Source organism: Vanellus vanellus (assembly GCF_965231255.1).
Source record: "Vanellus vanellus genome assembly, chromosome: 3".
Taxonomy (NCBI): domain Eukaryota; kingdom Metazoa; phylum Chordata; class Aves; order Charadriiformes; family Charadriidae; genus Vanellus; species Vanellus vanellus.
The window spans coordinates 68,141,419-68,169,186 of NC_138907.1; the positions used below are offsets into that span (position 1 = coordinate 68,141,419).

The 27,768-nt window shown below is 37.9% G+C and overlaps 1 protein-coding gene across 1 annotated transcript in view; it reads right to left on the bottom strand.

Annotated features, from left to right (window-relative positions):
- LAMA2 (laminin subunit alpha 2) overlaps positions 1-27,768 on the bottom strand; it is a 318,297-nt gene that overhangs the window by 57,052 nt on the left and 233,477 nt on the right. The window contains exons 37-42 of the mRNA XM_082480248.1: positions 24,872-25,034; positions 20,183-20,393; positions 18,492-18,608; positions 17,173-17,336; positions 13,405-13,543; positions 7,024-7,126 (exon numbers count right to left, since the gene is read on the bottom strand). Coding sequence (XP_082336374.1) covers positions 7,024-7,126; positions 13,405-13,543; positions 17,173-17,336; positions 18,492-18,608; positions 20,183-20,393; positions 24,872-25,034 — 897 coding nt within the window. The remainder of the gene's footprint in view (positions 1-7,023; positions 7,127-13,404; positions 13,544-17,172; positions 17,337-18,491; positions 18,609-20,182; positions 20,394-24,871; positions 25,035-27,768) is intronic.

Consider the following 27,768-nt stretch of genomic DNA (forward strand, 5'->3'; position numbering starts at 1 on the left):
CATTGGTACTCCAGCATCTCCAACAGCATCACAGTTATAACCCTTTTGTAAGAGAATCAACAGACTACTAGATTAAAATGAGGGACCATGGTTCATGTTCCACAAATTCTAAAAAAGTAAGGTGTCTTAAAACTAGATGTACAAGAATCAATTTGTAAAGAGAAAAATCCAACAAAATGTATATTACCTACAAGAAATCATTAACTAATTTTTCCAAGATTATAGCAAGGCTGAAATAGCGAATGGAATTTAAACGAGAATCATACTTTTGTTGTTATACCCTTTGAAATGTCATTCAGGAAGAAATCTGTTTGCTTTATTTAAATTAGAACAGCACACAGGACTGCAGGTGTGCCTGGAGGTAAGCTTTCATTCCTGCAAAATGTCCTGCAGAGGAACAGGACGTTTGCGTCAACTGTAAGAGGCACAGTTAACGCTACAGTAAAGTTGTGAAGAATCATATAAATTATAAGATCACACTTCTCAAAACCACCCTTATTTTTAAATGACAGGTTTTGTCTCCAGTGCTGAACGAGACTACTGGTGATGTTGCTAGACCAGGATGAACTCAGGAGATTCTGGTCTTAAATGCTCTGAGACTTTATTGGAATTCATTTCTTGTTAAGTAATAATACTGACAAAACTGTTTTAATTTCCTCCATTTAATTCTGAAATTACGGTCTGCCTGATATTTCCTTGGTGTCTCTGGTGCCTTTTGGGAAGTTAGTGTTTATAAAGTGTATTAATATTTCTGAGATATTTGATTCATTTCCCACGGTGTACTAACTTTGTTGCATACTCTTAAATTATCTCTTTTTCTCCCCTTTACTCTGCCAGATCCAACATTATGCTAATTATCTCCCAGTTATATTCTGAAGAGTCATGTTTCCAGGCTTCTGTTTTCAGCTTTGTAACCATAGCAGCAAACTGATTTTTATGGATTTTAATAAGGGAAGTTTCCCTAGAACTCCTGAAATTGAATACTGAGACTCCACCTGCTTATTATTTTTTTCTTTTCATTCCTGAAATATATTTTAACTGTGTTTTTAAAAATATTACAATAATAAAGCCATAAATAAGTGTCCTGAGGGAGACTCTTACGTAAAGAGATGTGAGGAGATACTAAGGCTCATGTCAGCTGTTCAAGGAAATTGTTCAGTTTGCACAGTGATATTAACATGAAGTTATATTTTGAAGTAACTTCCCATTCTGTAATCCAGATGGCCTTTCACTAAGTACTGAGCTAATTTTGTGTATGAATCATGAACTGAACTGACTTCACATCAGCTTTTCCCCATCCTTTAATTATCAGCATTTATGAAAAATGCTGGAGCTAAGTTGCGCAACTCAGAGTTGCAGCCAATGGCTTTATGTCCAAGTGGTGACCAGTGATGAGTGGTGTTCCTCAGGGTTGGTATTGGGATTGGTGCTGTTTATCAGCTTTGTTGTTGACGTGGACAGTGGGATTGAGTGCACCCTCAGCAAGTTTGCCAATGACACCAAGCTTTGTGGAGTGGTTGATACGCTGGAGGGAAGGGATGCCATCCATAGGGACCTGGACAAACTTTAGAGGTAGGCCCATGTGAACCTCATGAAGTTCAACAAGGCCAAGTGCAAAGTCCTGCATGTGGCTTGGGGCAATCCCAAGCAGAAATAGAGGCTGGATGGAGAATGGATTGAGAGGAGCCCTGAGGAGAAGGACTTGGGGGTGCTGATTTACGAGAAGCTCACTATGAGCCACCAGTGTGTGCTTGCAGCCCAGAAAGCCAACTGTATCGTGGGCTGCATCAAAAGAAGCATGGCCAGCAGGTTGAGGGAGGTGGCCCTGGTTAATTACTGATGACTTGACACCATTGCAATGCTAGTGAAAACAGATATCTTCTGACAGTATGACCAAATGCAGTTTTCCATGCAAAACTGTCCAAGAAGATACCATAGGGCTATGCTACCCAATGCATATCCCCCCAAAACAGAATAAAGGTGGAAATCTATCAAGAAGGAACATATGCAGCTGTTTTTATTAACCAGATACTGCAAAAATGAACTGATAGTTACACACTTCTCTTTCTGTTATCTTTGTTTTCTTTCTTCCAAATAGCATTCTTGCTCCCCATAGTCTCATCCTTTAAAGAAGAAGATGGGTCATAAGCTAAATTTTTTCCCTGAAACAGGCAAGACTTAGAAACTGGCATTAGGAACAATCAGGGGAATGAGATATAACTAGAGAAATGCAGCTAATGATGGTTGACTTTTTAAAAAGACTACTTTCAACACCAACTGCAGGTTTTGTATGACTATTATGGTGGTCATCAAACTAATGCAATAATTTGCTGAAAGCAATGTGCCAGGTCAGCAAAAATACAAAGCAGAGGAGGATACATAAACAAGGGATTATAGCTGTGCCTATCTTCTGGAAAATGTTTTAGCTAAAAATATTCATGTGTTGTCAGACAAGACAAGTCCCCCTCAACTTGTCAATTCTTAGGCAAAAGAAATGACACAAGGTGAATTTCAGTAGCCACCTGACAGGAGTCTCCAGCTGAAGCGGAGTTTATACATCTTATTTTCGCTTCTCATTGATCAGTTTTGACAAAGTCTGTATATAGTCTCAAATCTGCACTGGGGCAAGTATATTTTTAAAACAGTAAATTCAAAATTAAAAGGAAGAAAAATTGCTCCTGGCAAACTGAAAATCCCTCAAGGCACAGAGAGAACAAAGCCGGCAGGCAGCAGCCATTCCCTCATTTGTAGCCAAAATTTCTAAACTCCTTCTTAGCCAGAGCACTACATACAGATTTTGCTTCTCCCACCAGGATTCTTCCTTCTAACTCCTAGCCCCACGGAGAGAGAAATGACTATATGTCCATTTTAATAGCTTCTGTCAGAAGCTTTGCTTTGTAAGGACTGTTTCAGCAGTTTTTAGTGGTAATATAAAACATTTCCGTGATTAACAGCCGTTTTATAACTAGGGTAATTGGCCACAAATCAGGGGACTATCACAATGTAGCAAGAAAATACTCCCACCTCCATCACAGCCCAATCTGGACTTCTGGAGTGTGTATTAGTTGAGGGGCTTACGGGTCTTCATTACTTTAACTAATGTACTACCTGCAGTGCAGACAGAGAAATTTTAAACTAATGATTGCTTCTGTCTACCAGATCTTTATAGAGTGCCCATCATCCATCCTGCACTTCCAGTTGAGACTCTGAACGGGGTGGCTTTATAAGAACTGTAAGAAAACATCGTTCTATTAGTTTTACACTCAACTCTCACTTTCTGTCCTGGAAATACCAAGACATCCAGAAGGGATTATGCTCATAATACTAATAACATCACCCCTTTGGAGCAGAAGAGAGGTGGGGGAGAGAAGAAATCTGTCATTGCATTTTATTCTTATGCATCTGCATTCTGGGCACAACATTAACTGATCTCTGTGGGTCACGCTGTGGAGTATGGCAATGGTTTATCAGATGCAAAAAGGTGTACTGTGAAAAGTTCAGAATGTTTGTCTGTATGAAGCACTTGAAATCTAAGAAATATGAGAGAGCATTAAGAAGGCTCCATCTCATTACCCTTCAGTATGGGGCAAGAACGTAGACAAAGAGCTAATACATGCATTTTAAGCACTACTCCCTGCTTGCATTAAGGTTGCTTCATGAATCCTTAGACTGTTTAGACCTTCGCTTCGGAATGATGAAACTGTGATCAACTTAAATTCTCACTGGTGTAAAATGGGACGATAACATACTGTTTTCGAAAATCTCTGAAGTAATGTCTTATTGAGGTTGTAATACATCTTTTCTCAGGGTTAAATTGGACAGTCTTCTGGGCATGTGGAATTGACGTATATCCAAGTACAGACACTATTTTATTTCATCCTTGAAAACAGGGCACTCTGCTATGCGGAACACATGATTACTGTGATACAACTGCCCCGGGAGCACGCAAAGCTACGGAATCCATTCCGTGGTGTCTAGTCTGCTCAGAGGAACGCTGCGGCAGGGAAGAGGCAGCGCTGCTGTTTTAGTGTTTCCTGTACGCTACCCACGGCACACTGTAACAGTTTGCCTTCCAGAAAGGGGCACTAACAGCATCCCTATTCGTTCTACTTCAGCCATGCTCCTTAACTTGCACGCTGTCCTCCCCTCATAGTTTTGTGATTTTCTGTAATGTATTTACTGAAACATGCCCCTCCAGCCCTACATCTGTACCGTATCTGGCAGTAAAGAGTCACAATAAAGAACACCCTAAATATACATCCAAGATTTACTAGTAACTGCAGGCACATTTTTTTCTCAGAGCAGCTACAAGAAAATAATGTTTCTAACTTTCAAACAGTGTATGACAGTAAAATGTAATTAATGACCTTCTGTAACATCATGCTTTATGACCTTATTAAACATTATGTTTACTTGTTAACTAGCTCTGCAGATGGAAATCCTAGAGCTACCAAAACTAAATGAAAGCGTAGTAATAGCCAAAAGATGATTCTAAGTTGTATGGATCTCATCCTTCACGCTGTATGCATCTCCCAAGAGGCCAACGAAAATTTCGTATGTTAAAACCTGAAAGACTGGGCTTTATTATAAAAAGCTGTCTTGTTTCTAATAAAAAGTATTTTAACTACTCTAGCATGCCAGGGAAGCTTCAGGCATCGTCTCTGTGACAAGCAGTTTAAATCTCAACCTCAAATATTTACTGTGTGATTCTTCTAGTTCTGATGCATGAAACAACAACAACAAAAAATGCTTGATTTTCAGATCTTATTATGAGCAAAAAGTATCATATGCTAGCTGTTTTCCTCTCCTAGTCTTTATTTCTTCCAAGTCCTAAATCTGTTTTCTCACATAGGTTTTGAAGTGCTGTGCTTTTCCCATCCTTGTGGTTAATTCGAGGTTAACCCTATTATAGCTTCAGCCAATTGAATCAGATTAAACCGTAACATATTTAGTATGAAAGAATTTTTCAAAAACTACAGTGACTGGACACAAGCTTCTCAAAATATACACAGCAAAATTTCAAATTACATAAGGATTACAATGTACTAACTTGGACTAAACCACAAAGGTATCAACTTGAACTTTTTCTGCGTAGACTAATCAAAATATTACTCGGTATTTGGATGAAAGACTTCAAAGTAGTTGTACGGAGTCAGTTAATTGATCCTCCTCTCAGACTTTACTATTCCAGTGGCACAAACACTGTATGCTCCTAAGCTGCTTTCTCTGTTATGTTTAAAACCAAAGCAATTAAAGCAGTAACATTTAACATTTTTCACAAAGGCAGATGTGTGAAACTCATTGTTGCCCTACTTGAAAGTGGTTAATTGCATCATGCTTATTTCCCCTCAGGTTTAGACAAAATGAATTATTTTTTCAATTCCTGTCTAAGACTGCTGTGGAGAAAGAAGTGTTGAGTACTGTTAAACAGATGCTTCATTACTGCTGCAATAAGTATTTTCTTAGAGGACCTATAAAACAATCTGTCTGGATAAAGACGCAAGAAATAAACTGCTTTTGGTTGCAATGATCAGAAGATCATTGAATCATAGGCTCAGAACAGATGTTTGTCCAAAGATCATTTTTCTCCTCCTGACCAGCAGTCATTCCTCACTGATGTTTGTCTAAGCTGTTTTCAAAGATTTTCAAAGCTTGAATCTCCCTAATCTCCTCAGTACTCAATTCCAGTACTTCTGTATTTTAATTGCAAGGAAGATTTTCCTAATATGTCATCTGTATCAGTACATTTGTGATACGTTAGCCCCATCTTCTTCAGAGAAACCTTGACATAACTGAAGAATATGAACTCTCCTTTTCAGTCCAAAAAATTAAATTATACCAATCTTTCTCCTCTCCCCTCCTCTGCTAGATCTCCAATTAGTTTTCATGATATCTTCAGGACTCTCTGCAAGCCACCTCAGCCCTCACAAAGTTCAGTGCCCCGGACTGTAGTCAGTAGCTTAGCTAAAGCACCAGGAACCCCAAACAGAGTGGAAGGATTGTTTCACACGTTCTCCTATTCATGCATTCCTCTGACTTGTGCCTTTTCCACCTCTACCCAGCACATCATCCATGCTTCTTTTTAGTGTCGTTCTAAAGAAGTGCTACCCAGACAATTGCTCCTCATCCTGCATTTCTTCTGCAGCTGATTATTCACATGTGCATGAAACACCTCATGTGCGTCCATACTGTCCTACCTTCTCATACTATAGCATTCACCAATAATACTCTCATTTATGGATGAGAAAATGTTAAGGACATTACAAGCACAGTCTGACCTGAATTACCAGCTTTTACATCTCACCAAATAGCATAGTTCAAAACCTTCCACCCCCACCCCCACCCTCCCTGGGAAAATACTGAATAGAAATTAAAGATATTTTATTCTTCACTGGAAAGCCAAAGTATTTGGTTTGGAATCTACAAACTTTATGATTTAAGCTGCATTTAGACATGTATTTATGCTTTAGGAACAAAGAAATATTTTTTGTGTGTGTGTGAAAATAATAATTTTTCTCTAGAGACATGTTTTTATTTTCACTTTTTAAAGAAAATGCTTAGCAATTCCCTCTCATTAGTCTCTGGCAAATGTCTTCATTCTGCCTCCCCATGCTTCCCTTTCTGGCACAATCCCATAAGCATCCTGAAGAGATGCGATACCTCTGACTGGCATTGCAAACCCTGCTTCTGTATTGACAAGAATAAAAATGTAACACTGGGCCGGTTTTGTACTAATTCTCTGCTACAGCATTTAGTAAATCAGCACCTGTATTTCCATCCCCCTATCCTCCCCACTTATTCTTGTCCTTACTGTAAGTAGCAAGAGAAGACCAAGGCTCCACCCTCCTCAGCCTTCCTGTCCAAGAAATCCCTGTATAATGCCTGGACCCAAAATAGGAGAATCTTTTTCATTAAAACATCCTTCAATTTCAAATTGGATAATGAAGAATACTTTTTTGTATTAGCAGTCTCACAATGTTTTTCATGTATTTAATGGGTCTAAATGCCACATCCTGCACATACCTTTAACATCATTTTCTATCATCTTGGCTTCATTCAGGACCCTGAAGCTTTTCTGAAGAGAGCTCTTGGCACCATCCTTCAATGATCCTTGAGGACCAGATGTCTGTAGACAAACAAGCAGTGTCATACATACAGGAAAGTCTGAAGTCATAAAAGATATATGAAGATGATGTAAGTGAACAGTCCTCTAAATTTTAAGAGCATGCCATTACTGTTACATCGGTCAACAAGAGGTAAAAAAAAAAAATAAATCTCTAATTAATTTCCTTTTGTTCTTATGGGAAGCCAGATCTCCTTTGGAATACCAGTGATGACTTTAATAAAAAGAGAAAATGTTTATAGTGTTACAGAAACAGGTTTGACTCTAGGAGCAAAACTTTGTCCAAAACAAAAAACCAAACAAATAAACAAACAAAAAGATACTGCAACTTGGACATGGGTTTCTCCCTGCAGCTATGGATACAATGCACCACGCAATACAGTATTTCTCCGTAACAGCGACAACAGCACCTTTAGAAGCCAGAGTGGTTCTGATGATCCAAATTCTAACATTGACAACAGAGATGCCTTTGTGGTTAAATTCAAGAATTGCAATTGCCAGGCCAGTAAAGAAATAGGGTATAAAAGAAATAGAGTTTAAAAAGAAGGGCAAATGGCAGTTAGTTTGAAAGACTTTTAGTACTAAATAACGATTCTTCATCATATCATGCCACTTAAAGATGTTTCTTTTGAAAAACATCCATCTCTATCTTCAGTGCAGAGAATAATCAATAGTTAAAATGATTTTTCTAAATTAGATTAGTATTTTCAGTCGGTAGGAAATGCTCTAGGTTCTGAACCACTTACTGTTCAGTTTGTAAGACTGAACTCGGGTCACACATCATACTGAATACATTTCTTTGAGAATACTCCTGACAGCCACATAACATTCTATATTAGTCATGGGTCATAGCCTTGTAACTAGGATGTAATTAAGAAGCAGCTACTTTTCATTTTCCAGGGCAGATACATATACTCAAAAATTAACTATGTGTCAATTAAATGACACAGTTATTATGGCTATTCATTATTTATATAATGAGCAAGCCCAGAGGTGATATTTCACATACTACTGAATCTTGGTTGTTTTTCAACGACACTGTAAAAACCATATATTGGACTTACCCATTTCTTTTTATTTGAAAAACCTTAGGGAATGCTTCGGATTCTTGCAAAATTCAGAACCAAGCTTTTTGTTCTGCGATATCTCATAGCGTATGTTGCCATGTCACAGGGATACAGCTATTAAAGATTCCTTCTATTCATACAGGATGTAAATGTATGCCTAGATTTCATCGTAGGCTAAGTGATTTTAAGAAGTAAGGCCCACATGACTGCCATATTTCCAAGCTCACCTGAAATATTAAGCTGTGTGCACAAATTCCTTTCAACATCAACAGAAACTATACATTCAAATGATGAACAAAATTAGTTTTGTCTAGATTTTGTCACGTAATACAAGTAGCATTGGTAATAGAAAAATACACATAAACCCAGGGAAAAAAAAAAGACTATCCAATTAAGCAAAAGACTGCTCCTGAAGGAAGAATATTTGGCCAGATTTTGTGGCAGATGCACCTGTCAAATCAGATAATATTTTTATATTCCTTTTCCCATTAGCAACAGAACCCAGGGTATGATCACTTTGTGGCCACAGACTTCAAAAATAATGATTGTTATTATTAAATGACTAGGCATGGTTGACTGGCTGTTAAAGCAGTTTATATTCAATACAATGAAGTTGTAAGGTCAATTTTTACAATGCAAAACCAAGAAGTTCATCAAGTCAGGGACAATAATTGGGCACGTGCTGACAATTAGTCAGAAAAAGATTTCAGCATAATGTTAATACTAGAAAAGCCCCTTCAGAGACAAATACACTTGTAATGATTAAAAGCTTTATTTTATATTTATTTAAAAATAATTCTAAAAGGAAGGATTAATCAAGACATCTGATGCAAAACATACTTTTGTTTGCTAGCTTTTCTTGTGGCTCATGAGACATCGAGTTATGATGAAGGCAATAATGAAAAAACAAAACATCTTCTGGCGTTGTGTGAGATGAGCGTGTGCTTGTGGCAAGCCTAGGTCATGATGAACCCCTTTATGATTTAATAAGACTGACAGCCAAGGGTCTTTGATATTATTTTCTAAATTGGGACACCTGCTGTAAAAAAGGGGAAAAAAAAAGGTAAGAAAAAATTGTGATTCAAGATAAATTGGAAAATCACAGCATCTCAGGAATTTAATTTGTTCTAATTCTGCCTCTTCCAGAGTGCCCACAACCTGGTGATAGTGCCCTCTTCAACCTGTGCCCTCCTTCATGCTCCCTAACCTCCCCATGCACAATCTGTGCAGCTTGACTGCTGGTAGCATCTTGTGGCAGAAGTGGGATCTCATTACATATCTGAACAATGCAATCTCAATCGTGGTTTAGAGGCATAAGTACTGTTATAATAACATAGTACAAAATACTGTCACTGAAATTATACATCATCCTTAATAGTCTGTTTTTTTCCTATCAATGGGTTAGCAAAAAATTTAATGAAGTTTAACAGCAAAAGAAAACCATCTATCAAATTAGAGAAAAAACTCCATGAGTTGATAATTAGCAGATAATTTTGGGTAAGGAAAGTATTTAGGAAGAATATCTCCTCTGTCTTCCTTTTTCTGGTATTTCAATGAATCTCGAATTCTGGTTTTGTCAAACAGCCCAGCTTCTGCAGGAGCGGCAGAAAGATTTCCGTTCAGCCTGGTGGGTTATGGCACTCTTCAGGGGTGGAGGAAATCTCTCTAGATCTCCCAGGGATGATTGTGTGAATCACTCACTTATGACATTAACAGGGAAATGCGCCACATGCTGCAAGTTTGAATAAGGTGAGCCATAGTCACAGCATTCTGTGAAGACTCCCCTGACAGCACATGCTGGGCATGGTCTGAGCACATATCAGACTGAGAACTGCTGGGGACTTTGCAGAAAGGATTTTTTTCTGAGGTTTCATGAATGGACATAAATATGAAGTAGGCACCACGTTGCCCAAGTCTGCTGACATTTTGGTGATTTCTGTCACATGCGAGGTACGGCTCCAAGCATGGATGTAAATGCACTGGGGCAGTTCTCAGGATCGCATACTTGGACTTGCACATGTACAAGGTATTTTATATACCTAAGTGCTAATTCACATCAGTAAAAAATAGTTCTGCCTTATTCTTAAATTAAATTATTTTCTTTTCACATACACTTATATTCTGGGAAGTTTTCACCTATGCAAGAACTAGGGCTACTCTTATTTTTACCTGTCCTGAAGATAGCTGAGCATTTTGAACTACCAAAACGTTATGAATGATTTGCACCTCAGGACATCCTCAGGAGGAGCAGAGCTAGGTCGCTTTATGCCATTACCACGTCAGGAAACCTGGACACCCAACGTAACTGTTGGGGTACCACTACAAAAAGGCAAAGAACGAGTTCGGACCCTAAACACCTAATGTCACCTGTGGTTCCAGTTACTAGCCTATAAGCTCTCTCTAAAAAGCCTAAGAATAATCACACTTTTCCAAGATGTATTGTAAAACTATTGATTCTGATCTGCGAGACACAAGCTGGATCCGTTGACATGACTCCTCTCTTCAGTCAGTCACTGCTTTGGCAAAGTAATGGGATGTTGAAGCTGCTTGAATGCTAGAGATTTCTCATCTGTGACAAATTTATTTTGCTTTTAAAGGAGAGAGCAAATCCATCATAAAAGCTCAGGAGGAATTTTTCTGTCATATTTTTAATACATTTTTTTCCCCAGTCATTTATCAGGCTTCCTGTAATCATGATGAATTTTAAGCATCTTTTAGTTCTTGCTTTTAGCAACATTAGCTTAATTTGAAAACAAAGTAATTCTGCCATTACAAACCAAAATACAAAAAACCACTGAGATCTCACTCAGGTTCTTGTAAATTATTCGCTTCAGTAACGTACAGGGTGGAATCTAAAACTCAATCCTGTCCCTGCCATCTCTAGTTCATGCGCCAGCTTGCTGCTCTTGGGAAACCTTCCTCCTGCTGCCCCAACATTATAAATCAGCCAATGGGAAAGGCTAGGCTCAGGGACGCAGGTGAGCTTCAGCCCTTTTCTCCATCATCTGCTATCATCTGGAGATCAGAGTCTTTTACAGAAGATAGGCACCACCCACAGCTGCTCTCATAAAGAAGAGAACATGGCTCCATCTGTCAAATGGAGGGGAAAGATACAATCTCTGTCTTCTACACAGTGTCCCAAAGAGCACCTTCTCAGGAAGGAGGGGACACAGTTTCTAGGGGCTTCTCAGTCTGAGGAGGCTCAAATCCACAAATGCTGCCTTCTAGGAGAGTGCTTGAGCCATGGTGCTCCAGACAGCCCTGAGTGAAGGCGCATTCCCGCTCTCGTGCTGAAGCTCAGCTAAAAGTAAGTTCCTTGGGGCCTGCAGAAAGAGGGAGCCTGGTTTACCTGGTTAGTAGTCCATCTCTTCACTTAGGATGAGCAAACATTCAACAGTCTTTCCATAAAACCAAAACCAGAATAGCAAAATGATGACTGAACTTCACGATTAACATATTTTTTAAATCTGGCCCAAAATCCTCATGTGATCATTTACCAAATAATGGTTAAATTCTACCTTGCTCTGCAGCAATTTGATTACCTCTACTATATATCAAGTCTGTTACATTTAAAAGACAGCAGCTCCCTCCATTTTCATCTTTATCAACTAGATCCCTGTTACACATATACAGCTCACAACAAAAAACAAGCTCCCTCTAATGAATACATGCAATGGAGATGCTTAAAATCTCACCTTAATAATACCTTATTCTCTTTCCTTGCTACTCACTTGCCTCTATTTACATCATATTGTCCATCTCCACCTCCATCTCTTTCAAATTACCTATTCACTTTCTCTCCATGGTATAATCAGATGGTTCACCATCTGATATATACTCTTTGGTAGCCATACATGTAATTGCTTGCTTTGTTTCTTGACTGCTGCATGTATCTTTTTTTCCTATTCAATCCTTGAAACAGCTGCCTGCCTCACTCACCGTGAGTCATCAGAGGAGCAAAAGATTGCCGTCTGTATTAAATCCTGATGAGAAGAAAAAAAATCCCCAGCTCCTTATTTACTTCTGCAGTGTAATTAGAAGTTCCGGTGAAAAAACAACTATTTACAGAGAACCAGCGCGTGATAATGTGTGAGGTGAAATTTTTTCATCATAAAAGAAATATAGTAATTAATGTTACTTGAAATAGAAGTTGACAATGTAAACAGCCTAAAGATATTAATTTTTTTGTGCAGTGGCTAGACCATTTTATCCCTCTCCTAAATACAGACCTTTACAGCATGTGATTGCTTTTGCTATTCTCATAATCCATTTGACCGAAGTAGCTCTCTGCAAGCCACCTTTATTCATTTACAAGTGCTGTAACTACAAGTTGCTTCTGTTCATCTGTATGTTTCTGTATCAACTATAGGGTCCGGCAGTTTCATATTATACCGTCATTTCCTCACGTTTCCACGTGCCTGTGAAGTGCATATCAGTTGCTTTCTGACTGACTTCCACAAATTTGCCATTAACTCCTCTGATATTTGACATAAAAAATAATTCTGGCTATGCTCAGAACGTTTTCTGCTCACAGTGTAGGCATTAAGGAGGCAAGTTCCTCATTACGACAGGCTGGAGAGCTGGTTTTACCTTACAATGCTATTTTTAAAAGTTCTCTCCATTTCCTCAGAAAATTTGCATGCAGTACCTCAGAGTGAGAATAAGGTTTCTCTGTGAAATATGGTGGAGTTCACAAAAGAAGCTGTATAGTTTCTATGAATAAAACTTTATGCTCCCCTACTACAATTCTCCATTTCTAGAATTCTGCTAGGTGCATGCAGTTCATCCTATGTGCAGAGAAGTGCCTCTGAGCATTTTTGTGAAACTAGAGGGTGAAGAGTTCTTTAGAGGTGTGCAAAACATTTGTTAAATATAAACTACCTTTCCTGAGGACCGAATTGCCTACAGTCCTGACCCAAAGCTTTCCTGTCGCAGCTGTTGGCCCGAGCCACAGACAGAGACTGAAAGGGGGAAGACAGAGGGAGGAAGAATAGTAAACGAAAAGGGAACGAAAAATAAGGAAGAGGCGTTAGGAACAAATGGGGATGTAGTTTGAAGGCACATGTAGCTCTGACGGGGCATAGCTTTCTGATCTTGACACAAGAATCTGTAGAGGCAGGGGTGTCTAAATAAAGTCATAAGATGGCAAAACATGGTGTAGCACAGTTCCACAGAAAATCTAAGCCTTCTTCTCAATTTACTTATTTTTCTTACCGCTTGCATAGCTTCATTTGCAAGAGCCTTGGCTTCCTTGGCAACTTTTTCAGCTTCATCTGTGTAATCCTTGATGTTAGTGTAAGCATTGAAAGCAAGTGTGGCATTGAAAGAGATGTTTTTGGCTTCAGCAAGGATTCTGTTGGGATGGGAAAAGTAAACACACCATTAAACCTGCTATCAGTGCTCAACAGAACATAGTACCCTACTTTTTCAAATCCAATGGCCTGTATTTCTAAGGCATTTCTTTAGAGAGCAACGCTACCCTTGAGACTTCAGGAGTTCTGGCATCATGTGTTTAATGGAATTCACATTCTATCTGCGCAGAAAGACATAAAACCCAATGTTCACTAAGAGAGTGAGATAAAAATGGATGAGGCACTGAGAAAAGATAGTGTAGTGCTTAACACTATAATCCAGATAACATATATTCATAATGTGGGTTTACAGGCTAGGTGTTGAGCCAGGCAACTTAATGAATTTTGCACTGTATGAACGTGGGGGAATCAACACAGGCATGTTTTAAGGGAAAATCTATGAACAACTAATTTCGTTGGCTGGCTGCCAAAGACAGAAACGTGAGGTTTGGAGGAGATCTCACTGTGTAAACCAAATCCTAAATGTGAATTTTGCTGACCAAAATGGAAAACATAACCAATAATTCTTCATATTGAATGGGGTGTTCCATTTACATGAAATGCTCCATTCTAATAACTATAATTATATTAAAAGGTAATTATAAACAAATACTATTTCTTGCTGCAGGGACCGGACCAGAGCTCAGCTAACCCCCTTTCAGGGGAATTTCTAGCCAGCAGGTCAGAGAAATCACTGTTCTTGCACTCTCTCTATACAATATATTCAAATGCTTTCTACAAAGAAGTACTGCACCTACAGAATTAACTTGGAAACACCTGTCTCAGAATACATCATGCCTAAAGCTTATGAGGTTTTTCCTGAATAAAGGGTAAATGGGCTAAAATCCCTCCTTGAATGGGACAAGAATGGATTTGAACTTGGATTTTTGCCTCTCTGGGAACTGTTCTAGCCATCAAGGTATAAGGCAATATAAGGGAGGCAGGGATTACTCCTGCTGGACCTGTCCCAGCTTGTATAAAATAATCATTGAGACTGTCTACGGAAGAAAGAGAAATTCATTCTCTAACCTAGTAATTAACCTATTCTCTGAGGACAGCTGGACTCCAATCCTTGCTTCAATGATTATTTAATGATTTCTATAAAATGCAACAGGAAAGACAAAGGGGACGGAAGGTATACTCCATGGACTCCACATGTAGTTAATAGAGGGAGAGAGATTCCCTTTAGGCTACTGCAGAAACAGCTTAACTGAGCTGCCTCTGCATCACTCCTGGGAAACTGCATCTCCTTCCTCAACTACAGACGGAGCTCACTGGGCTATAGTAAGTTTTTGTGATGCTCTATTAGAGAAATGTGCAGCCCGCAACAGCTATCTAGCTAGTAGCTCAAGTACTGCTTAGAAATATAGTTCAAATCCCTTCTGGTTAGGAGGGAACTGAACTGAATTTGCCTAATACCAATGGTATTTACTCATCAGCAGGCGATTACCCATAAGGGAGAAGCCTATACTAATAGCTGCTTGTATACAGGAAAAATAACAATTTTTTTTCTAGGTCAAATTAATGAACTGTTCCATGTTCTAACTCTCAAGAGAACATCCTCACCATCGATCAATATACTAGTCGAAGCCTTAGGGGGTGACTGGAGAGAAAGGGCTCTCCCTCAATTTCTTCTGTAAGACAAAATGGTACTTTTCAGCAAATTTAGTATTAACTGCAAGACACCCAAGTGCCAGTTTTGAAGATAGAGATGTTTTTTAATTTCTATGGCAGATGGAGACTGCAAATTCCTGTGAAGTATGACTGTTTAATGTCAGTGCACGAAGTAACCAGCTTTACCCTGATGCAGGATTACACAGCACCTTAGTATTTCTTTCTCCTTTGAAATTATGTCTCTGACCACATTAGAAATTTTAATTTTGAACAATTTTCTTTTAGATACAGATATATCTCTTTTAGATATAATTTTTAATTATTGAGTCTGCATTTTTCATAGTATATCTTGAGAAAATGAGGTTGATGTCCAGATCAGATAGAAGTATACATGGTAATGCTATACCACAGCGACTGCAACTTTAAACACTGCCCTAGGCTCCCTAAGACTGAGCTGTCAACCTACATTAAGACAGAAGCACATGTACGCACCCATAAAAAAAGCCTATTTAGCATAGTTAAAAACTTCTATCTCAAAACATGTCTTGCCAACATTTCACAGAGGAGGCAAAATATTCTTTTCTATCTACATTTTCTCTACTTCTTAGTGCCATGCCAGCTAGCTATGTGTTTATATATTTTTATAGATTTATATTTGGATATTTATATCGGAATTCAGTACTGTGGTTGGATGTGACACTAGTCACCTGCTTTAGGACCAGAGATGCACCACAAAACTGTCGTGTCCTAATCAGACAGTGCACATACCATTTACAAAAGTCATGTTTTGCTAGAAATAGTGCCCTTCAAATCCTTTTTACTTAGGAAACCACAGCTATCATTATTTTATGTACTCTTCAAAACATAAATTAGGCTGAATATCAAGCAGTGCGACTACTCCGTACATGAAGCCAGTAATTTTACAAGTATCAGACACTTTATCAGAGACAATTCCATGCCTTTTCCTCAAAATTACAGATGTCGGCAAGAAAAAAATGCGTTAAGCATCTGCTCAAAAGTCTTTGGGATATTAAAGTCTTCAGGTAGATGTAAAAGATGTAAGAAGCAAAAAAGGACTATATTGTTGGTGTTAAAAAAATAGTATATCTTTTTTATTCATGCAGTGCTTTTGAGAAAATAAAATTCTGAAGCTATGCTGGGGACAGGTCTAAAAGGCAGAATACCCATCATCTATTTCTGAGTATTACTATTGCAAATTACACTTACTATTTATGGCTTGCTTTCTTAAATGCAAAAAATACAATAAAACAAAAGACACCTTCCCTCTTCCCCCCTGAAAAGTCCCAATAAACCCCAAACAAAACAACAATACCACCTTACCTTCTATTCTTTCCAGGAAATTATATTCATGATGGGTTATAAAGTATAATACTTCTGAAAGTGCTATGGTCATATAAACCAAGGGCACCGCAATTCTCACTTATGTTTAGGAATGTGATAGCGGTAAACAGAAACTGAAGTTTCTGTATTTAGGCTTCAGCATTTTGGCCCATGACACCTACTCATTTTGGGAGAGTGCTTTGAAACCACTAGAGGGATTACTGTCAGTCACTATGGGGGATTTTTGACAGTAAACAAATTAGCACCACAATAAGCGTCTCCTACCAGAATGATCAACTTAAACATAAAAATACCGCTTGTTTTTAACAAATGTTTATGAAAACACACAGTGGGCTCCGTAAGACAAAGTTCAATTTTTTTTTACACCAACATAGCAGTAAGCATACGGTAAGTTAAACTGTGTTACGGGTGCATCTGCTGGCATTGTTTGCAGGTAATGCAGCCTAGAAGCATCACAAGATGCATGAAATGGTTTACAAGAGATACACCCAGAAATTAACCAACTGGATAGTTGTATACTCATACACAACACTGGTTATTCGTATATTCCCAGTGACAGATGTCGAAGTCTAAGAAGAATGCCCTTCAATTTCTGACAAGCAATTTTACAAACCTGCTTCATGATTTTATCATTACCAATGAATGGCTGCCTTACCCATCCAGTATTGCAGACGATTCATTCAGCTGGGCCGCATGGTTCTCAGCTTGCAACACCTTTTCTGGCAGCATCCTGTCATGAATTTCTTGTGATAAGTCATCTGTTTTATCCTTCAGCTGATCAGACATTGGCTGTATCTTATCCGCAACGCCTTCTACATACTGAAAATGACAAAAGAAAGGCCTTTAAGCTACTGAACGCAAGCATTCTATAGCCTTTTACATATACTTTTTTTTTTTTTCCTTGTGAGGTATTATCTCATAACTTCCCCATGCATGAACACTTCAGGGAACTAATATGGAAAGAATAAAGGAATGGCTGAACTGGAGAGCAGAGGGGAGACAGAACAATATTACAAGAGCTATTGGCCTCTTTTGAGCTTAGTAGCAGTTTCTATTTTACAATTATGGAACTTCACATTTTAAAAGCTTAAAAACTCTAATTTGGACTTCTTTCCTAAATGTAGACACATACACAGACACACTAAATTGCTCCACAATAATAACTAACCAATGACAGAATTTTCATGTTTCAGGACCTTCTGAGTGACTTCAATGTATTTCTGCTTATTAAAGTATCTTAGTAAGAACTATACCTTTTGAAGACCTGCCATTTCTGTTCCAATAAGCTGTCTCAAAGTATTTCCTTTCCCATTTCTTCAAAAGGCATTTTTCCATTCATTACATTCATTATAACAATTTTTAATGCAAGATGGAAATACTTCCAGAATCAATTATATTTCAAGATTATTTTTTTGTGGTAGATAAGGCACTGATCTCAAACTCTGTTGATAAAACTTTTAAGGCAGAATTTTCAAAAACATTATGTAAAATGAGAGTACAATCCTCTCCTCTCCCTGATCTACCTAGACTTAAAATCGTTGCCACAGGCAACAAATTATTTCTGAAGTTTCCTTCTGATCTGCACACACAGTTTTTGTGATGATAAATCAACATCTTGAGCACAGAGTTGCAGTGAGATTGTGAATGGGTCTGCTGCATCTGCAATTCTAAAGATAAAGTCAGTACCACGTTCACAATACCATATTTATAAAAGAAGGCAGAGTCCACAAAAAATTATGAGCTAGCTCTTTATGTAATCCAATGAATCATTTAAATCTCGAAGTGAATTATTTTTATTATACCAGATTAGCTTTTTTTGTCATACAGCAATGGAAAAATAATGATTTCTTCCAATCAAATATTCCAACATTGATAAATAAAAAGAAAAATCAGGTGTTACTTTAATTATCTATTTTGCTTCCATAATGATGCTTCATTTTACTAATTATCAGGTAAGGATGATAAAACACTCACCTCTACAGCTAAGCTGATTTCATTTGCAAGTTTGTTGGCTGCATTAAGGACATCATTCCCTTCCTGCAGGCTCTTCTCAACTTCTTGCCTGCCATCTTCTACAGCTTGCTTCTTCTTCTATAGGGTGTGTTCACACAAAGGAAAATATGAGTTGTTTAACAGAATGGAGATGCCAATTTAAATACCAGCATCCCAACACAAGACTGGATTTTGTCACCATGCCACAATGCCACTGCAATTAACTGAGCTTTCAGTGTAACGACAGTGACAACAATAAAGCACTTATAATGTAAGATATCTTTTCCTTCTCCTCCTGTCCCCAGCTTTGTATCCCCCTCCCACACAGTAGGTTTTTGTGTTGCTTTATTACAGAGGTAACTGACTGTAGTACTACTGCAAAATAATTAGAAAGAAGTTAGAAATCCTAATCTTTACCTAGATGTGCACGTTCCTCATTTTGACAATTACCTTCTCTGGGTATGAAGGCAAAATTTTTCAAAATATTATGCTGCTTTGCTATTTACGTCCACTGGTGTTTCACTAACTATTGAATAAAAGATGATAGTTTGGAGCAACCTTAGGATTCTTGATTTTCCAACTCATAAAAATGCTGCGTATTGTGTAGTAAGGATGGATTTCTGAATAAAGAAATGGTAATTTCCTGTGCAAGATCCATTGAGTATCACAGATTGGTTTGATAGGACACCATGGCATTCTAGCGTTAAGAGTGCTGTGATGGCTTCTTGGTCAAAACAGGGCCAAAGTAAAGGAAAGAAACCTCATCAAAACAGACAGCTGGACAGGTGGAAAGGATGCCTTCAGGCACTCTGATACTGTGATGCAGAGAATATTTTAAAAACTGCAATAGCAGGTAATTTCTCCAACCTTTATCCATCCACCTTTGGGAAGAAAATGCACAGAACAGGGACCACCTAACTTCTTTACAGAGCTGTCTTTCCTTAATTCAATCAAGCCCACAAATCTCTGCTGAGAACTGAGGTCTTGGAACTCTAACCTCATCATTGTACATGAGGCGAAAGCTCATCGAGATACAAACAGAGTTGAAACATTTATCTTCATTAGGTTGACTCTGCTCTTTATGTCTTGGTTAAATGCTTGTTAATGTACAGTATAATATGCTCTTTAAGTCTCTGCAATTTAAATTAAATCACAAGCAGGCCCCTCTGCTATGAGGGAGGTCATTTATAACAGCTACTAACTACAGAGGATAGACTTTGATTTATTACTCTGTAATATCCACATACCCCCTTCAGTCTTCTTCCCAGGGGTTGGAGAGGGAGATGAAAGGGTAAGTTTTCTAGAAGCAAATATATGACAGATAAGATTTTAACTGAACTCCTATTTAAATCTTGAGCACAGGATTTGAATTTTACATGACTATTTATACTGGGATGAATTTAATCTCCCCCAGAATAATAAATCCAACGCACCCTCCTCTCAGTGTTTAAAAGCAGATGATATTATTTTGGTAAAGCTGTGGAGTAATTCTACTTTTAAAAGCCAATGCATTTCCTCATTATGAGGAACATGATTCCTTTTGATTACATAAGATATAGTTATATTTTAAAAATATTTTTTTTGCTTATATTTTTTTTCAAGACTTAATCCTGCAAAGTTTCAAACTTTGATCAGACTCCAAGTAATGAAGGATAAAACTTGTCAGCACTCACCTCTACCATGGTCATATTTTTTTGGTTGACTGCAGATAAACGATCAGCCTCCCTAATTTTACTCGTAGCTTCTCTTAGCAGATCTCGAGCATCGTCAACTTTGGTGTGGTAGCTTGCTAGCTTGTCCCGGACCTCATTTTTGAGATCCTCATTTTTCTCACTGGGTTCACCAAATAATTTCTTCACCTTGTCCAAAAGATCTTCTGCATTCCTGCAATACATCACCACCCATGAAGGCACTGAGTTCATATTCTTAATAACGTGCAAATGAAATAGACTTCTAAATTAAATCTCAAAATAACTTTCAATAGAACACAAGCTTAATAAAGTGAAATGACAGGTGTTCTTAAGCCCTTTCTTAAAGAAAATTTTAAAATGTCACTAAGGTCTTATTTATTAAGTAGAAAATATTCAAATATTCTCCACCGAAGGCTGTTTTGTCTTTTTTTTTTTTTTTTTGTAAGTTGCCATTCTTGAGATCTGACTAGTAAAGCGAGGTTCTCTGAAACATTTCAACTTGTCAAAATGATTTCCTTCATTTACATTAATGTGACACAAAGTGGTTTCCTCCCTTGAACTGAGGGGGATATCCCTGATTTCAAGCTGTCTTGGAGCAGAAAAACTGCATTAGACAATCAAAAAACATAACTACTTTCCCATGAAATAAACAACCCTCAGGATCCTTGGATTTATGACTTCCAGTAGCCAAAGAATTTTGCTTATCTAAAATAAATTCTGGGATATTTTTAATGGACTTTGGCAACACAGAAATAGAAAGCTCCCAACTGCCTGCTTTTGGCAGGGGATACAATATTTCTTGATCGTCAGAGAGTTGCTGCATCCAGTTTTAAAGGACTGGGGTACTGTAGTCTTTATGCCCCGTCATTTCTCTTCCTCATGATACCAGGCCATTCAGTCAGTTTCACGTAATGCAGCACCACCGAGTTAATGCAACGACACGACTAGGACAGCAAAAATAAAAGACACAAAAAAAAAAAAAAAAAGACAGGCACTTCCAAAACAGTGCTTTAGAAATAAAGAAAATTCCTAAGTAAACAGGAATCTGTAAAATAGATAATAGCTACAGAAAAAATGTATCACACTTCCACCTAGAACAGATAAAGTTCTTCTTCCTGTCTCGTTATGGCAATGGGTCTGAGGAAGCTGCGGGGAAAAAAAGAACTGTATTTTCTGAAAAACACTGCAGTTTGGCTTCCCTATAGTCAGTTCCATTAGAAACCTTCTAAAAATAAACACATAAATAAATGCACGCAAAAAAAATATCTGAAAGGTGGAGAAGATATGCTGCCACTAGGCATAATTTAGATGAAGGATCTGAACCGGAGCCAAGGAAACACAAATTGTTACCTTAGCTTTGGGATTTTCTGGGATGGATTTTTTTCCCCATCCTGCCTTTGGTTTTGATGAAAAAAAATACTCATGTTGTGAATTTTCAACTTCTGAGGACAAAATATTAAATAAAAAAATAAATCCCAGTATTGACACCCTGTCACAGAAGAACTGTAGAAAGGAATTCAGAATTTCTCCCATACCTCCTCCATTTTTCTTTGTATATGCAGCTAGTGTCTAACACTTCTGGCAAATTTTGACACCCTTGTGACTCTGCAGTACTGGAGGAACAGTACAAGATAGATGGGTTTTCTTTTCTTGCCCTTGCCTCATAGCACATTCCAAATTACCAATCTGTCCAGTAGTCTACCTCAAAACTCCTTATTGGTGCTCTAACAATAACACTTCCATATCGACCTGTTGTGCATTTTTCCCTCTGCTCTTTCTAATGAAATACAAGGCAATAAATCTGCTCCATGTAGTCTCTTGCTTTATGTACCAGAATTTCTGTGTGACTGGACTGTGCCACATTTCTTGAAATACTATCATCTCGCACATTTAAGCTGTACTACTTTCACTGGACACCTTCCTAGAAAAAGAACAAAACTATACAAAATGCTTGAAGTGTTAGAAGAAACGATCTCAAGTCTGGCCTAACACCTGGAATGCTGTATGGCCTGGGTCCTCAAAATGAGCACAACAGAACAAAAGAAAGATCAGAAATTGATTAAAAAATAGTAAACCCTATATATATGAGATTCTAAATACGTTAGAATTATCCTATCTGGAGAAGAAATGAGGACTATAACATCATGAGTGGCATGGATAACGTGATCAACTGTCCAAGGTGTCTCCAAATACAAAACTGAAAATCTCAGGAAGCAATGTCAAAACATGGGAGGCATCTCGTCAAACACTGTGTGGATGAGTCATACAATTCATTCTTACAGGAAACTGGGTGATAGAAGTTCACAGTGGCTCAAAAGCCATCAGGTGAATTTATGGAAGAAAAAGCCATACAAAAATAAAAGCTATTCAGCATACTGAATAGAAAGATAGAATTCTGGCTCACAGCATCCCTTGATAGCAACTCAGTGGCATCCAAGAAAATGTGTAGGAATGTTATAATAATATTGAAAGATTTATTTCATAAGCATGAAAATCAGGGTGGTTTAGGACAGAAACAGATGTATTTTTAACATGCTCTTTTTAGAGGTAAATTATTGACTAATGTGCCATTTCAGTACACTAAGGCAATCAGATTACAAACTTGATTTGAAAGTTTGAAGGAAAATAAATGAGGGAAAAAGCTGCACGTATAAGAGAAGTTTGCCATCTATGAAGGAAAGAAGACTTTACTTCATCTGTCTTCTCCATTTAACTTTTGAGAATTCAGTGAAAACATAAGAGAGATAAGAAGAATCCACTGATTCTTGTCATGCTGTTCTTGGGCGAAATCCTGAAAGCAGAATACAAACACTGCCAAAAGACATCTCACCAAAGAGTAAACATGATTAACTACTTCGAAGTGATCGTGAGACTTGCAGAGCTATTCAAAAGTAAATATTTCTAAATGAGTCTGTAAGAATACATGAGCATAGTGATCCACACGCATGCATGCACGCACACAAAGTTTTAAGAATGATTAATTTTTCCTCATCCCTTTTCCTTGCAGAACATATCCTGTCCACTATCTTACTAAATTATTTAAGCAGTTTTAAGACATTTTTCTTTAAGAGGCAGTACTTTGTAAAAGAGTTTCAGAAAACATTATCTAGGGATCTTTCCCCCTGCCCTGTTGTCCACAGTGACTAATTTTCCTGCTGTTGAGTTCACTGCCAAAATTTCTTGGATCTCAGTGACTGCCTATAGAGAGGTAATCCTATCCTTAAGATAAGCCATACAGCTTTGATTGAAATCAGTGAGTATAACCATGTATTTCTTAGTATAAAAGGTATTCCTTTGTCAAGAAACAAAAATACTCCCTTTGCACGCTTCAGGAGGAATGGTAAGAGGGAGAAAGGTTCTTTCCCTCAAAAAAGCCCTGCTGCATTTCCGACTCTGCCTATTGGGCTACAGCAGGAAATCATTTCATGCTACTCTGACAGTTTCATGTTGGCTGTAGCATTTGATAGCATTTGAAGACTAAGAACATCTTGTTTGAAAGAACTCCCCCCAGTCTGCCCTAAAATTGCAGGCAGCACTTTCAAAGGTTTGGCTAAATTTTTCACATCCCCACTTTTTCCTGGTTTGTTTCTACGTGTGAATGCAGAAGGGATAGAAAAGGCTCAGTGGAAATGGAAGAAAAAGCAATAAAACGTTGCTGAAAAATAAGTTTGCAATACATCCTTTCTCAAGAGAACAGAAATCGGAACCATCAGAATCATGGGAAGAAATACTGTACTGGTTGGATTTTCAGAAAATGATTCTGTTTATAAAGTGTAAGATAGGCAATGCAAATCTGATTCTATACTGCTTGGAATTCTTAGCTAATCTTGTATTCTCTTTATGTCTCCTTACAATATGCACGCACCTGATAACTGGTATTTTCAGGCCTGAGTACCGATATCCCAGACAGTTTTCTGAGCCGTCACAACTTCAATGGACCACGTAGCTGCTCAGCTGGATTACCTGCTGGTTGCTTCTCTGGTGAAGTGCTAAGCAAAGCCTAGCTCTGGGAATACACCTGGGCTGTCTGATACAGAACTAACAGACTACCAGAATTTTAACTTCAAGCCAAGTATTCTTCTGGATGGGGTAAGTTTTCAGCATTTTGCAACATACTTTATAAAGAACTGCAAAGATAATCATATATAAAAATATAGCTTTTATTTTTACAGATAGATAAATAACCAAACCCTGGGCTTCTGAACTCTGCCGCCAAGTTGGAATATTCCGATCTACACTAGTCCACATATGGTAAAATACATCCTTCTGAATGTCTGTACTACTGGATAAACTTTGCAGACAGATAATATTTTTTATTACACCAATTAGTTTTCCAGAATCGAGCTTCTAGACATGCTTTTTAGTACTAAAGCCGTTCATCAGGTCTGAAGCAGACTCTAAAAACAGACTGAGAAAAATTATCTGGAATTTGATTAGAAATGTTGCTGCTACCTGTGGAGCAGGGAAGTAATTTCGTAGGGATTGCTTTCCGGATACGTAAGCATTTCCAAAAATGCAAACGCTACATTAACATATATGAAGTATTAGACTTTGCTTTCCTTTGCATTTCTGTAAGCCTCAGCTTGAAAACTTGGTTGGAAAAGATGACAATCACATTTACAAGAGTCAGATATTATGACTGGGGGGTTGAAGACTGGTCTCTCTACTCACTTTAACTCATCTTGAGCTATTCTTTCTTGCAGATTCAGCTCTCTACTTCTCAACTCTGCGACCATTCTGTCAGCCTCACTCTGCAGTTCTGGAAGACTCTTCTCCAAGGTCTCGTCTTGGGTTCTGAGTGTCTCGTTCAGTTTTATAGCATCTTCATTTGCAGCTGCAGGGGCCAAAAAATATTTATGTAGGAAGTTAGTAAATAAAAACAACAGAGAGACTTCAAGCATCTGCCCATCAACTCTATCAGCAAGTGGAACGCTACTTGTACTGGTTATTCCTGTCGTGAAATATAAAGGATGGTTAATCCAATGATCAGTAACAAATGAAAACATGTTATGTTTCACCAAACCTTTTATTATAGCTCACTTTTAAGCACAATAATTAAAGTGTAGAAGTCTTTATATCCAGTATAAGGAATGTATTGCTCCCCTCCTCCTCCCCCTGAACGAAAGAACTTGCACTGGACTTTCAAAACAGCAGAAGATAGTCTGGTATACTGTTCATAGAATTAAGGAGCAGGCAGTACAAGCAATGTAAATTAGATTTAAATTACTTTTGGAGAATTTCAAAATATGTAATTTTTAGCATTCAGACTTAGCAGCATTAGGAAGAATAAATGATTGGGAGATTTTGGAAAAAGAAGGAGAGAGGAGAGGAGTGAAAGACACCCACAGATGTCTAAACCCACTCATGTGTTTAGAAGCAGATACCCAGAAATGGAAAAGAAGGGTATGAAGGTTGGAATATATAGTGGTACACTGTAAATGTATTATATGTTTGGAACAGCTGAATTACTCCTAACTGATAAAGCTGTACACATGGTATCGTATTCAAGGACTGACTAAAATCTTTCTATCATAGCACACCACAATGCATTAGAATATACACTTTCAGAAGCAACTAGGTCATTTATGACAATCAGTTCCATCTTCAATTATAAAAGGTACTGCTGCCTTTCCATAGGCACAGGGTTCCCAATAACTGATTTCTCCAAAATAGCACAGTTCCTGGTCTCATGGGTACTTCTGAATATTTTAAAGTAAATCCTTAATTGAAGAAATTAAAATCCGTCTTCCAAAATTCAAATGAATTACTATTTCATCTACACATTGTGTAGGTTTAGAGCAAATTATGAAGACAATTCTAATCCAATGATGTCTTTGATTTGCTGGTGAGAACTGAGATTCAGATCTTTAATCAAGAGTGGTTATGTGTGGGGTAGTGAGGACTGGAAAAAGACTACGCTTTGCTTAAATAGATCATGGACTGCTTATGTTATGTATCATTACTAAGTGACCTCAGGCCAGGAATAGACTTTTTTTTTTTTTTTTTTTTTGAGTCTGGAATAAATAAATGGTAGTTTAACCTCCCTGAATATTTACCTTAAAAGACAAAATAGGTATGTTATCTCAGCTTCTATTAGGTTCAGAGAAAATTTGTATGTATCTTTATCTTTCTTCTCCATGCTCCTCTTCTCACAACAATCTTTACTTTCTAGTCTTAATATACTGCAAACGATCAGAGTCCAGTGGTGCTAAACAATTTGGATGCACTGACATACAGGAACACAAGGAAGCACAAAGCTGGGGAAATTCCATAGTTAAGAGGAAAAACTAGTTGCAGGTACTCATAAGTTCAGAAAGTCAGTAATCAGCTCAGTAGAAATGGATCAATGGTCAGAGCACAGTTGTTACAACAAATCACCACAAACTTCTCACTTCTAATAAGGAGTTTTTATGGCTTGAAGAATTCCTTGATTCCCTGACATCGAGGGAGGGATTTGTCAGATCTACAATCATGTACTTCTGAGCACTGCCTTCTCAACCATTACTTTCAGCCCATGGAAAGAAATAGGTCCCTTCACGGCATTTCATCCTAAAGTTGTTGCCTACTGGCGACAAGTACCAGAGAGTCACAGACACAGTCTTGCATTCCTAGAGATCCAAAGTACTATAACTTTCAGTAATCTGTAATCTAGGAATGGGGGACAAGGAATGGTCATAAATAATACATGCAAACTGATTGGTCATCTCAATCAGAACATTGTGAGTGGACATAAAGTCTTTAGGAAAAATCTAGCAATATCTCAAAGGTCAAAAAGAACAGAGACAAAGAAGGTATAAGGCCAATATACAGTTAAAATGCCATCAAATTTTAAAATAATCTAGGAATGACTCCAACATAAGGTGAAAGTTTATCCTCAGTTTTTGAAAGATGGTGATCTTGAACAGGAAGAAAATTGAGGATGGCAATCAGAAGTAAGGATACAGAAATTGTCATAAGAGAGGAAAAATATTTTGAAGAACTCAAGCTGGAATTGCCAAAGAAGGGCCACTCTAGAAAGATCTGGTGCATGACATTGCAAATCCAGGAAGAAGACCGGTTGACTGAGAACAACCAAACGTAGTGCCTGTTTTGAAGAAACGGGAATTCCACTAAGGCCTGAGAACTTGCATTGGAAGGAAGTGGAAAACAGGTTGTGGAATAAATTAATGTGTTTTTATTTTTTTTTCCTAAGGTAGCACATGTCAGACTATAGGGTTTAATAGCAAATCCAGTTGAATATTTTCATTAATGATCCTGGGGCGGGGGGAAAAAGTCTACTGACAAAACATGCTTATGAGCATAAGTTGTAAGAGAGTCTTAATAGAAAAGGATTGGAATGCCATGCAGAAAGAACTGGGTGACCTTCAAAACCGAAGTAATCCAACCAAAATGAGATTCAACAGCAGAAAATATAAGGTTGTGAATCAAATGACAACAGAAATTTCCGCTGTAAACTATGGTTTTGCCAGGGAGATATAAGGTATGAATGAGAAGAACATAGCTATATTATGAATCTCCAATGGCACCCAGCTGTGAAAAAAAAATGCTATCCCAGAATGTATTAGGAG